At 42.4% G+C, this 14,280-nt stretch overlaps 1 protein-coding gene across 2 annotated transcripts in view; it reads right to left on the bottom strand.

Annotated features, from left to right (window-relative positions):
• Nucleotides 1-1,875: 1,875 nt before the first annotated feature.
• BTBD7 (BTB domain containing 7) overlaps nucleotides 1,876-14,280 on the bottom strand; it is a 55,852-nt gene continuing 43,447 nt past the window's right edge. For both annotated transcript variants that reach the window (XM_027637614.1, XM_027637615.1), the window contains 4 exons: nucleotides 13,643-13,832; nucleotides 9,632-9,810; nucleotides 8,590-9,018; nucleotides 1,876-6,745 (listed from right to left, as the gene is read on the bottom strand). In XM_027637614.1, coding sequence (XP_027493415.1) covers nucleotides 5,930-6,745; nucleotides 8,590-9,018; nucleotides 9,632-9,810; nucleotides 13,643-13,832 — 1,614 coding nt within the window. In that variant the 3' untranslated portion in view covers nucleotides 1,876-5,929. The remainder of the gene's footprint in view (nucleotides 6,746-8,589; nucleotides 9,019-9,631; nucleotides 9,811-13,642; nucleotides 13,833-14,280) is intronic.

Raw genomic sequence — 14,280 nt, 5'->3', positions numbered from 1 at the left:
AAAAACTAGTTGTAGCACAGAGGCTCAGCTCATCCATTTCATAGAATTATAGAATATGCTGAGTTAGAAGGGACACATCAGGATCATCAATTCCAATTCCTGGCCCTGCACAGGGCACCCCAAGAATCCCACCATGTGCCTGAAAGCATTGTCAAATGCTTCTTGAACTCTGTCAGGCTTGGGGCCGTGACCACTTCCCTGGGGAGCCTGTTCCAGTGTCCAACCACCCTCATAACCCAACCTAAACCTCACCGGACTCAGCTTCAGGCCATTCCCTCAAGTCCTGTCACTGGTCACAATAGTGAAGAGATCACCAGATCTTCTTCCCTTTGGGAGAAAGTTGTGGACATTCTGCCACACTGTCTGTCCTCAGTCTCCTCCAGGCTGAACAGACCAAGTGACCTCAGCTGCCCCTCTTATGGCTTCCCCTCCAGCCACTTCACCATCTTTGTTGCCCTCCTTTGGACACTCCAATAGCTTAATATCTTTCTTATATTGTGGCACCCAAAACTGCACACAATACTCAAGGTGAGGCCGCCCCAGTGCAGAGCAGAGCGGGACAATCCCCTCCCTTGACCAGCTGCTGATGCTTTGCCTGATGCCCCCCAGGACACTGTTGGCCCTCCTGGCTGCCAGGGCACTGCTGATGCATTCCAACCTGCCATTGATCAGAACCCTCAGGTCCCTTTCCTAGTTGCTTTTAAATTTAACTCCAGGTATTGTACATGCTGTTTTTTGGTAGCAACTGTTACAGGAGTTGTAACTGCACATCTAACTACAATATAAAAAGAATTAAAGAACTGTTCAATCTGTACTGTCTTGTTTTTTCTCAGTGTTGCTGTAGTGTTTTGTTTTCAAGATCCAGGCAGACACAGGGAGCCCAGTGATGACCAAGATACATCCCAGGGGCTGAGTCAAGCCCAGGATTCCTAGACCTTTGCCTCCACCTAACCCAGGTGTGAAACAAGGGCCTTGCATCCTGCCAGCAAGTAAGAAAAAAGCAGGATGGGGGTATGTTTGCTCTGTATTGCCATTTTTGTAGTTCACTGAAAGGGTGAGGGAGAGGGTGCCCAGAGGCAATCATTGTCCTGGGTTCCAGCTCTGAGCTCAGATCACCCTGAACCCAACACCTCAGTTTTCCAAGCTGTGTTGTTCTCCACAATAAATACACACTAAGAAGGCCCCAGGGCACACAGAAGTGCTGCAGTGAGGCCCAGCCCCAGCCCTGCTGTGCTCATGCACCTCTGCTCTGTGTCAGAACGTAGTTCACAGTATTTTGCTCTTGTACATCAAAGTGAGACCAGTCAAGCGACTGGATGACATTTCTGAACTTCAGTCATCACTCTGAAGCAATGAGACACTTGTTTGTGAATGAGATGTAATGAACAGTCAGCCAGTGCAGCAAAACTGCAACTTGGGAGTGCCAAGTACTAAATGTGTCTGTCCAGCTGAGCGCACACTTCTGGATCCAGGGCTGTGTCCCGTGGCCCCAGCTCTGAGCCCTATTGCCTTTCACAGGGAATGGCCTCAGTCCATCAGGCTCTAGACAGAACTCACAGAGCTCTTTCACTGAAATGCTTTTTCCTTTTTAAAAATGCCTGATCAGTGCCACGGATTCTGAATCCCTCTTTTTACAGTTTTATATCATGTCTTTGATGTTCAAAGCATTATTGGGTACTTTTTTCCCCCCCAGGAGGAACAAACCCTGTCAGTCTGAGGAGCCTTTACAGTCAGAGGGCACCTTTCTCTTTGTGTTGCTCTGCTCCTTCCCGCAGGCCCTCAGTCCGCCAGCCTGGAGTGAGCAGGACAGGGTGGTGGGTGTAGCCAGCCCAGTGCTGCCGGTCACAGTTCACGGGAAGCAGCCACACAAGCATGTTCTATACAAGCCATTTATTTGAAATGCCAACTATATGTAGGATAAAGTCAGTGTTACATGCTTCTCAGCAACAGTAGAAAAATAGAACCAGTGAAAACCTTTTTACAACTGTAATGGTACTCAAAAGAGAAATGTATTGTTTTACAATGCATCACACAAGACTAGAATTCAAGTTTGGAGGTACCTAAATAAAAATACTATTTTTTTTTTTAAAAAACACTATGTACAATTGAAGCGTAAACAAGTTTTACAAAGTACTGGTTATGCAGGTTGTAGAAAAAACACTTGCATAGGACATGAAGTCAGTTTAAGAAAGTTTTCTGAGCCTTTAGCATTGAAGGCACTTGACTTTATACCAGTAACAACACAAGGACAAGAAACAAATCCATAATGCTGCCAAAGGCAGGGCTGCCTCCTGGCAGTACAGGTAATTACAGAAACCCCAAGTGCGGTTTTACAAGTTTCCCTCTCAGCTGTTCCCTGTACCCCACAGGGCTCAGCACCACCTCTACCATAGAAGCATAGAATTATTAGAAGAAGGAACAGTGCCTCAAACAGCTTTAGTGTTCTTTCAAACAAACAAAAAAATACCCAACCAAAAAAACCAACCAAAAGAAACAAACCAAACAAAACTAACACCCAACCCCCTCAAAACCCCCACCAAACCAAAGAAAACCTTAAGACAAACATTTGGGACATTTCAGGACCAAAACCCAAGGCTTTACAAGTACAGGTGGCCACAGCCTTAATTTTCATAAGAGAAAGTCCTTAAGAACAGGAAAAATACAACAGGAAACTGCCAATCAACACAGCAGTTACTAATACACAGCTACAGTAATTCCGTAGAACAACAAAACATTTTAAAGGAAAAAATGTGTTTTAGGAATTAAGTTATTCATCCATATATTAAGGAAAAGAGGGAGGGTAGTTGGGGAAAAGGGAATAAGAAGTTTTTGCATCTTACTCACTAAATACAAGTCTGAGCTCTCTCTTTAATAGAACAAGGAGCACAAGTCTCCCTCATTCAAGAAAACAATGTTTATACCTCTATCCAAGCAAAATAGTCAGTAATCTGTCATCTCCATCAAATTTATAGGAGGAAAAGGTGTCAATTTCCAGCCTAATCAAAGTGCTTCATGTAAACAAGGAGCTTCTGCACCAAAGTTTCAGTAGACAGAGAATAAGAAGTAGTAGCACAGGTACAATTGTTGTGTGAGTGAGATGTAGTATGAACACTGGCTTCTGAATAATGCTTCTAAGAAAAGATGGTTTCTCCCTTCCCTCTGCACATCCAACTAAATAGGAAATCCTATGCTGGAGTAAAATAATCCAGTTCCAGTAATTCAACAAATCCTTCTTTTCCACTTCAAATCAGCTGCCATTAGCTGCCATCTTCTTCCCAACTCAAAATATACAAGTGAAAACAGATTGTCTACATGGCCTGATTGTCTTTGTGGCCTCAGAAAGACTTGTCTTTCATTCTGCACCTACTTTTAAACACTTGATTCTTTTTTGAATACTGCTCAGCTCCTGAGACTTCAGAAGCAATTTAATATTCTAAAACACAGACGTGTCCTCCCCCGAGGCATTTCTCACCAGCTTATTCCAAAGCCACAGCATTTCATGATTTTCCTCAAACCATAACCTCAAAACTTCTTACCTTCATCAGCCACGCCCCCACAAAATGTCAAACTTTAAAGTTTTATCTGCAGATCTCAGCCCCAGCTCTGTCCAGGTACACAGTGCCACATCAAACTGTGACAACTAAAATAGTTTTCCTGAAGTACATCTATCAGTTTTAGGTAAAAATAAATTATTCAGAATAATCAGTCTTCTGAGGACAGCTCTAACTTTTTAGTAATTAAGCCGCCAACACATACATGATGCAAGTGCAGGGAGTTTCAGGGTTCTTGTGTGAGACTAAAGTTAATGCTTCTGGTGAGGTGGTCCCATGCTGGCGAGGATGAGACCCTCATGTGCGGTTACAGCTGCGCAGTCAGACAGCACCATGCTCGATCTTCACAAGAAACCCCATGAACCTCAGTCACCAACCTGCAGCAGCACCATCTCCCCACTGACACCTTGCATTTAACAATGTTCTACACTGCCATCCCATGGAAATCCCACATATGGGTGATGAAGCCAGGACCACCAAGTGCCTCGACTGTGGGCAAAAAAACAGCTTAAAAAGGCTGACAGAAGTAAAAAAGAAAGAAATCTCCCCTCACCCACAAGACATCACCTGCACAGTTTCTGTTCCAAACCTACACCATGTTTTCCATGGCTGCATCTCAAAAGGAGCGTCTGCAGAGCTTCCATGGAGGCAGGAGGTCTACAGATGCATATGCAGGAAACACAGCATACTTTAATGAAACACATTAGCTAAGAATCTGCCATCAACTAAAACCAAAAGTAAAGTTGCAGCAAGACTTCTGTTAAAACAGTGTTAAGCATTTTGAGCTGCAGGGATCCACTCAACATAACCTTAAAGAAGTCCTAAGGTCACACATGGGACTAAAGTGTTCTACTACAGGGAAATGTATTATAGAAACTGCATTTAAACCCCCCCAAACAGGCCTTTACCAGCAATCACTACACTGCAGTGGCATCAGATCCCTATCCTGAATGCAATGAATCTGTTGCTAGAACTGCACAGTGAGTATTAAGGATGCACTTAATAACTGTAACCACCCCCCTCCCCCCTACCCGGTGCATTGGTGAACCCCACCCCAGATCACCATCATTCCCTCCTCACATCCTGTTAAGAGGCATCTCATTTCTGTGCTTTCAAAAAGCAAACTCAGGAAATGGAGGCATAATTTAAGAGTGCTAAAGCTTCACATGTGTCATGATGCTAAAGCAGAGACTCTTCACTGGGATTCTGCTCCCAGAAGAGCTGCAGTCATGGAGTCCGCAACACGTGAGATCAGGTAAGAAACACTAAAAGACATCACCAAGAGTTGAAGCCCTTTTGTAACCGTAGGCAGGAGAAAGCAAGGCAATGGACAGTCACCTCGGCACCTCCGGGAGAGGGAACCCTCCCTCAGGTTCAGGCAACAGCAAAGGTTGTTGACTATGCCTTGTCTTCCTGACACTCCGACTCAGCAGGAATCCACAAATCTGGTCTTCACTATCCCCATGTATGAGCAGCTGGAAGAACAAGTAGTTACTATCATTTTTATAGTATTTCTACATTTATCTCTGCATGGGCAAATCAACAATTCTAATCTGTCTAGTAAGTGCTTGTGGGTAATCATGGAGTTCTCAATGGGCACAGCTGAACCAGAAGCAAACAGACTCAAGCTGTCATATTCCAGTGAATTCACTAGAATTTGGACTCCTAAATTTCCCTCTGAACTCTTAAAAACCCAAATGTAATTCTTGAAGTGGGTTTGCTATCTATATAAGGATAAGACCAGCTGCCAAAACTTTTCAAACAAAACATTAGACTGGATTCTTGCTGTAGTCATAAAAATCAGGAAGATTTCAAATCCAAACAAACAAACAAAAAAATCTAACTAAAAATGTAGGTTTTTTGATGTGCTGTTCTTTGGAATTCCTATAATTAAAAAATAAACAGGTTGTTACTATCTCATAAGAAAATACATTTCATAATGTGCAACCCAATGCACATAGGGAATCGGCATGTGAAAGGATAAATGCAAAAGTATGAAAATACAGTCCTTTAAATGTGACATTAAAGTTTAACATATTAGTACAAAACTAATACACTAAAATAGATGTGCAGGTGCAAAAGGCTACCAGGTTGTAGAAAAAAGGTACCGGTTTTGTGGTGTGTTTTTTTTTTTTTTTTTAAAGGCTTAATTAAATCTGCTCAAAAAAAAAAATTCCCACAAATTAAAACCAGAAGCAGCATTAAAACAAAATTGATAACATGCTGTCTCTAGCAAAGCAATGTATGTACAAAAGAAGTGAGCGAAGCTGAATTTTTCTGCTGGCATGAAGGGATTTGTCTGACAGAAGTGAGGCCAAAAGTTGCAAGGAATGGGATGTTTACAACTCTTAGGCACAGAGAAATAGTGGAGGTTGCTTTCATAGGGCAGATTTTTTGTACAGGAAGTCTGGTTTGTTGGGAGACCTCCTTCCTCTGCTTACTGCATCTTCCCTTTCCAAATCTGCATTTCTCTGTGCTCCATGTTCCAATGGCTCATCATCTGCCAGTCTCCTACTGGGTCTCTCTTCTGGCATTTCAGAGGTGTAGGCAGAGAGCGAAGGTCTGTTGGAGGTTAGCCCATAGGTTAAATCCGTTTCCATTTTTGCTCTTCCCCGGACATGAACAGGGCCATTCCCAGCATTTTCCTGGTTAGCCAAGGCCAAGTCCAGTCGCTGGGGGGGTTGTTCTAAGACATCGAGGTGTATTGGCTCATTCTTTTGCCTGTGTTGATGCCCATCTTGTGAGAGCAGGTATTCCCTCCTAGAGTCCTCTTGCTTTTTAGGAGATATCTGGGAAGGTAGATAGGCTGACTTTAAGCCACTTGGTGATGCCTTATTGTGGCTATACAAATCTGGGCCAAAATAAATGCCTTGTGAAGGCGAAGGACTGTGCCTGTTGGGTGCTGGAGTAGAGGGTCTGCATGCAGCATTGGAGAAGTCATAGAAGTCAGGATATTCCTGCGGATTTTCTCGAGCATCTATTTTTTGCTCTATTGCATGTTTTTTCCGAGCAGTAGGCATGTGTCTGTTCTGAATACATGAAATGTGCTGGGGTGGGCCAGGCCCTACCTCTGTAACCACCTGGCTTAACTCTGTGTCGACCGTGAGCTCTGGTAATCTTCTGTCCTTTAAAGACATCGCTGACACACCCATGGCAATATCTGGCATCAGGTCATTTAGCAAGGGCTGAGTACACTGGAAAAGAAAAGAAATTGGTCCATGGAAACAAAGACAAAAGCGGTACGTAAGATGGTTTTCCTAATCCAAAATGGCATTTTCTTAATCCCTAGCCAACCTTAGCCTGAGAATTTCCTGCGCTGTTTAAAGAACATATGTATCCACCAAGCTTCACCTTCCTGCTTGTTTCCTTCATGAAGCTGTTGTACCACAATAATAACTCCTTTTAAATGCATCTTGCCTTGACTATGAAGTAAAGGACACTGTACTGTTAAACTTCTTAAAGGCAGGCCTGCTTTAAGCCACTTCCAATTACCAAACTAAGCAAGGCAGAATTTAACAAATGGTTTGTTACAGCACAGAGTTACAGTGCAGGGAAGCTATGGAACATGCATGTTGTCACTATAGCCTTCCAGACAGAAGAGTTAAAATTCCTGCTTGCATTTATAATTCTAGTGAAAGGAATTTTAGCAATCATTGATTACTAGTAACTAACAAATTGAAGAAAGAACACAGAACAAAAATATCCCTCATATTAAGCCTATGTTCCTCCTTGCATTATTTATGGAAACATTCCAGCAGAAATATTTCTAATGTGAAAAAGATCACTATATGGTTTCCTTAGGGAAGTCAGTATTGATCAAATGAGAGAGACATGCTACAAAACCCCCAACCCTTGATCAAACAATGGTAAACATTTCTAATGTAAAATTATATATTTAACCTAAAATTTAAACAGAAGTGCAATGTATTTAAGACAATTGCTAAAGGGAAAGAAAATAAAATCCATGTTTCCATTCAGAACTCAAGGATTAAATCTGCATCTAATGTGCAGGTTTTCAGTATGACACAACTTTGCACTGATAGCTTAGTGAAGTACAGGAAATGCTAAATAAAGAATTTGGTAATTTATTTCTGCTGTAAAAAAAAAAAAATCTATGTCTTTATCCAGTATCTTATATTTCATTGATTTCATTGTATCACATTGTAGTTAAGCAACGATAATGACTGCTTTTAAATGCTGTAACAAACCCCTTTGTATTGGCAATTACCAATTTCTGCTTTACTCCTTTTCAAGTATTTCACAGCTGTAAAGCTTTCACATTCTTCACATATGTATAAAGGGAACCTGTTTACTTCAGACTATCTACCTGTGAACAGTCAATACCATCACTACCTCTACCTGTGCATTACAGCCTGCAGTCCACTACTGAAGCTGGCTTATGCTTTGCTTTAGTGTAGAGCAAACCACATTTGCCACACAAGGAGCAGCTGAAATCCGGAGGAGACTCACTGCAGTCCACAACTTCTTTGTGAGGGGAAGAGAGGGGCAGACACTGATCTCTTCCCTGTGGTGACCAGTGATAGGACGAGAGGAAACAGCATGAAGCTGAGTCAGGAGTGATTTAGTCTGGATATTAGGAAAAGGTTGGGCACTGGAACAGACTCCCCAGGGAAGTGATCATGGTAGCAAGCCAGGCAGAGTTCAGAAGTATTTGGACAATGCTCTCAGGCACATAGTGTGACTCTTGGGACTGTCCTGAGCAGGGCCAGGAGTTGGACTTTTGGTGATCCCTATGGATTCCTTCCAACTCAGGGTATTCTATGATTCCATGATTTCAAGAAGCATGAGTGCCACCTGCCCCTCCAAAAATGCTCCTGCCCCTGGAACATTCATTCTCCCAGAGATTAGGATGCCTTTGGGATGTAGAATGCTGACAGCCAGTTTGGTAGAAAAATCTTCCCCTAACCAACAAAAATGCTCTTTTATTTAACAAAGCCAACTTCATCACAAGAATTCCCTCTGACTCCTTCTCTAAGGTACTTTGAGTGGCCAGAGACAGAGAAATCACAGTACTTACCACTTGTTTCTCAGCTGCCATCACTGCTGCTGCTGCTGCCACTGTTTGTCGCCCCAGACCTGTGGTGTTAGTGCAGTCAGGAGGTGCTGCCTTCACTCCAGGCAAGTAGACAGGTGGTGCAGCTTTGGGGGCGGTGCGGGAGTGGAACAGCGAGTGATTACACGGGTAAGAGAAGGAACGTGAGGGATGTTGACTTGGCACCCTTTGTTTCCAGCCCACTTTGAACTGGTTATGAATAGGAGTTGCTGGTGGGTGGTATGGAGGTGGAGGAGGGGGCAGTGGTGGATGGAAGGCCACAAAAGAGTCCAGTTCTGTAAACATGGTTTCTGCAGTGGGAGTGCTGTTAACACGACACCGTCCAGACTGTCTCATTGTCAGGAGGGGGCTTTCGTCCCCAAATCGCTCATCAGGAAAGAATTTGTGAGGATTCTGCAAAAGGCAAAAACCCAGCATATAACAGGACAAAGTAGGAAGTCATTTAGAAAAAATCTCCTAAACTAACACTCTTTGGAACCTGAAATGTGCTAGTACTGTAACTGCCTGATTGTGCCACCTACAACCTCACCAGCACTCAAGGCTGTGAAGCATCAGATTCACTGGGTAAGTTGACCAAAGAAAGCATTTGCTTTAACAGCAGTGTATAAACAGAAGTGGGATTTCCAGTTTTCCCAGTCCTGACACGTACTGTGCAGAGCTACAGTATTAGATACCACTTTTTCTCCTTTCCAATTCAAGAATGAATAATAATCTAGGTTTCAAGTTACGGTTCTACTCCTCTTGTCAACTCCCTCTTTGGTAGATTTTTTTTCATCCCCAAAATCTGCATCACTAAGAACACCTTGAGTGGCAATGACTCTTGAGAAAAGTATTTATACATTGCACTTACACATTTATAAAATCATATACGTCAACTGCAACCGGTGTTTGCACCTGGACAGCTATGAAGGCATCTCAAAGCACTTGTGCACCTGCACACAGAGTGCTCCTCTTGCACACTGCACAATTAGGTCAATTCATTATCTTATACAGCAGCTTTTCATACCTGCAGAAGTTCAGCAGCAGCATCAGAAAGCCCAAATTCCCGCAGCACACGGATCTGAATCTCATAACTGACTGTGGCACCTTCTCCACAGTTGAGGGCGTACGCTCTCTGCACCTGCTCCGTGTGACGCAGCTCCTGCAGCCGCTTGATCATCTCTTTCACAACGAGGAGATTGGGAACTGGAAGAATAACAGAAAATGGGGTAGGGATAATAGAGATTCCTTTTTGAACTGTGAGACAGTAAGTTTGACTGCAATTCTGAAGAAAAAGTCTAACATCAGGCTGCCTCGAGTTGTTTTCTTTTTTTAAGGAGCATTCTGCCAAGAACTGTTCAACTTACACGTGCTCCATGGAGCATCACTAAGCCACATGGGACAACACACACCATACAAATGGTAAAAGCATACACCACTTTTCCAGCTTCTGCTAGAATGAGCCACAAACAGAGCCTTTTTTTGTAAACCCCTTGTGATGCAGGAATTCCATGACTGGAGGTGGGGGCAGGATATCTTAAATAACAACTGAATGTTCCCTCGTGAATTGTACAGGCCGAGAATTCACTGATTTTTTTGGCATACACTTCATACTTCTAATGCAATTCTATAATCACAAGACCACAACACCAGTACGTAACTAGAAAAAGTGCATTTTACAAAAGTTACACAAACTGTAAGCCAACAAAAACCTGCTAAAATTATACTGTTTTATGTAGCCATATTGAAATAATTTTAAAAAAACCTTTCCAAAAGAAAATAGTGTATAATTTGGGGTATTTATCCTGTTGCAAAACTTTCTCATGTCACTTCTTACTGCTGTTTGACGATGAATGGTATTTCTCTGTGGTCTTTCTGTCCTCATGAAAATGTGCATATCATAGAGAAGACAAATTCAGATACGTAAGTCCTGGCGTCTGATCCTTTAACAGCTTTACAAGTGCTTATATTGCCATGACCAGATGTCCGTAATGAAAGCTCATAAAAATTAAACAGATCATACAGCAAGAGCAGTGTAAAAACACATTTGCATTACAGAGAAGGAGAAAACCCAACACCACACAACTACAACTGGTCCATATTTCACAGAGTTTACATGAAGGATAAGTACAAGTAGTGCAAAATATTCCCCCTCCCCTCAATAGAGTTCCTGTGCTGGGAGGAGGAACGAACCCATTCTAATCAGTCTTCAAGGCTTGGAAATAAGTCCTCTATGCTACCCTCCACACACTTAAATTCTTCTGAAAAATCCTGATTTAGCAGCCATATGTTTCGCTACACCCAGCATTTTGCTAATACTGGAAAAAAGAGGATTTAAGAGAAGTCTGAAGCAGTTCTCCAAACTAGTAGGCATAAAAATGATACCACTTTTGCATTAAAAAGTGCTGTATTCTCACATCCAGGTTTGTTTCTGGGGTTCTTTACTATTATTTGTTTGAAACACACAGAATAAAGATTACATATATAAAAATACAATTCTCTCAGTTACAGGATTTCTAATTCAAAGTGAAATTGGAAAATATGTAAGGAAACCCAACCACTTGCAGAACCTGGCCTCAAATTAGAACAGGCTTCAGCACAGGCTGAACTCATTCTACAACAGTGCTGCAGGAAGAGCTTTAAGACACACTGCCAGCAGCATTTATGCAAATACAGTCCTCAGGCAGTGGGTACAAGGAGATGCCAGGGACAGATGGAGAACAGCTGAGCTGTAAAGAACCCCCTGTTCTGAGCCCAGTCCAAGGGGCATGGGGGTGATGCTGCCCAGTTCTCCCCCCGGCAGCTCCTGTGCTCTGTCTACACTTTAGGATGTATTTCTGTACAAGTTATAGGTTTGGTACAGGCTTTAATCTCCTCAAATTAACTAGGCTCCATCTGCCCACCCTAGCAAAGAGGCACTGGCAAAACCAATCAATTCTTCTGCTTAATTACAGAACTAAGTGAAGCAGACAGTTACCAGGACACAATTCCTGTGCTCCAACTATTGGCCAGGCTCAGAGCTCATATCTATGCTCAAATCAAAGGACTGGCAATAATTCCTACCCATTAAATTGTACAGAACCAAGCTGCAGTGGAGCTTCAGATTGGTAAAGATGTCTCATGCTTGCCAACAGGGAACTTTTGCAAAATATTGGAGACCTCTGAGAACCTGTTGCCTTTCTCAACTTCTTTGGAAACTAAGATTGAGCAAAGTGTTATCAAAGTCATATCTTATAATGAAATATTTTATATTCAATTCATGGTGAGTACATTTATACTTTTCTCTGTGTGTGTATGGGAAAGAAAGTAATGCACTGCTGAGATGCCACAGCTGTAAATTTCTAAACAAAAAATTAGTGCTTTTATCGAATTTATCAAACAGAAGTTTTCAGAAGCTCCCTTTAGGCTTTATCAATTTTCTTGCCAAATCACAAGAAGCAACAGATCAAAACCATTCCACAAAATTTCCTAGAAAACTTATAACTAAACAGTATTTCAAATCTTCCTAACACCTCAAATTCTCTTGCAGCAACTTCAATCCATTATTTTTGTCCTGGCTCTAGCATCTGCAAGAATAGTTTATCTACTTCCTTTCAACATAGTTGACTGAAGGGAGATATAACTGACACACAAAAAGTTTATAAAACAGGGAATCGGGAGTAGTGGAAGATGACTTTTCTTATTGGCATGCCATCTTTATTGCTTTTTTAGAGACTTCCAAACTGATCTGTATCTACTGAAATGTGATATTTTGATCTAAAAACTGATGCCAAAAGTACACACAAGTTTAACGAGAGACTGCATAAACTCATGGATTAACAACACATTTAAAATTACTAACTACAGAGAAAACACCAACCACCACAGCATAGCTACGAGCTGCACATGGTTAAAAAGCACACAGAATTTAACAGGGATTATTTTATGTGGTTTCTCTGTTGTGCTTCCCTATGCACTCACTTCCAGTGACTGCTAGAATAAGGATTTAGGGTAGACAGACAAATCCTTGACCCGATCCAGTATGGCCATTTAAAGGGCTACACACGATGCTCCAAGATCGAATCACCTCACGTTTTGTGGCACGTTTGTTTTTGTATTTTAGCACAAAAATTGCTCTTTATGGACTTGTATACTGTTGACTTTCAGGCTGTTCTCCACAGAGCTCCCCTCAGCCATCCCACATGCACATAGCTGGTTACACCTACACAGTGTTTCACAGTTTCTTCCCTGAATTTAAATTAAATCCTGGTCATTTAGCTACCTAATCCCGCCCTCCAAAACATTCACTGACCTTTCCAACCTGCCATCAGTTGCAAGTTTTGGCAGTGTATTCTCTGTGCACACTGAGTATTAATGGGACAGGGGTAAGCGAGGAAGAGCTAGATGCTTTGGGAATCCCACTAGATACATTCTTCCAGTCTGATACCAAAAGATCAAGTGCATAAATGACAAAATATATTTAGTATATATTTTCCTGGCTTGCCTATGGGGAATGTCACACCAAGTATCCTGAAGCAAAGAGAGGCCATATCTACTTGCCCATGAGAAAGAATGAAGCAGCTTTGACTTCAAAGCTAAAGTAGATTTGGTAAACTGAAATAAGTGTGTTTTGAATGCCTACTTCCAATATTTTCTGGCATACTAAATTAAGCTGATTTCCCTGTAAGTTATGCTCCTCAGCTTTCAATTTTTAAAAGAAATCAGTATTTTGCCATTTTTCAGCCTCCTAGATCTTACCCATCTTGGACAACTGGTTGTAGAAAACTGAGAACACTGTAGAAAACTCTGAGAACCAAGAGTGAGGCTTCAGCAAGTGTTCTACAGTGTTTATCCAGTCCAAGGTTTTTCAGATTGTTTTCTAACTAGTTACTGTGCCATCCAAAACCAGGTAATGTCTTCAGAAGAGACTAAAGCAAAGAGACTACTACTGATGCAGTGCTGCTCTCCAAGGAAATTATAATGTTCAATAGCTGACCCTCACTTCCCCCAGGCCCAAGCCCCCAGATCAATCGGCATCGGAAGCAACCAGCAGCCTTACCTGGGATCTCGTTGGCTATGACTGAGGGAGGACTGGTCTGGTTAGTGCTGACTTGCTGGTGGGTTATCATGTGGCAGCACTGCGGCACCGCGTTGTTCACCATGTAAAGGGTGTCGGGCACGTTGGACATTCGGACCATCCGCAAACGAACGAGATCCGTTTGTTCCACCATCATCTCATCCAGCACAGACTGCAACGACAGCCACCAAAGCCCTCATGAAGGACTGCACACACACCCCCACCACCTGCTGCAAGTGCAGTCCCCAGGGCACAAGTCTAGCAATTGCTACACCACAGTAACTTTTACAGGTCACCAACGGTATTTGGCTTTTTCCTCAGCATTTTCTATTCCATTTTCCAGTCACAGTCAGAGTCGAGTCAGACCAAAGAGCAGGCAGGCAAATAAAGTTTGGGAAGGTTGCTTTATTTATTTTGTACCTGCCAGATTAGAAGTGACCTTGAGGCCAGACCTTCTGGACTTTGTTTGAGGCAATTATTGCCTGTGGGTCTCAACACCGTGCCACTGAGTGGAAGGCACGAGTCTGAAAATGAAACATGTTTCCCTCAGACATCTTAAAGAATAGAAAGGGATTTATGCCTACCCTTTTAAGATTATGATTTAATGTTATATGGATTTA

The sequence above is a fragment of the Corapipo altera genome, unplaced genomic scaffold (assembly GCF_003945725.1).
Source record: "Corapipo altera isolate COAL_440 unplaced genomic scaffold, ASM394572v1 23, whole genome shotgun sequence".
In the NCBI taxonomy this organism is placed as follows: Eukaryota; Metazoa; Chordata; class Aves; order Passeriformes; family Pipridae; genus Corapipo; species Corapipo altera.
The sequence above is the reverse complement of the archived record's forward strand: the minus strand, read 5'-3'. Positions and strand labels throughout refer to the sequence as shown.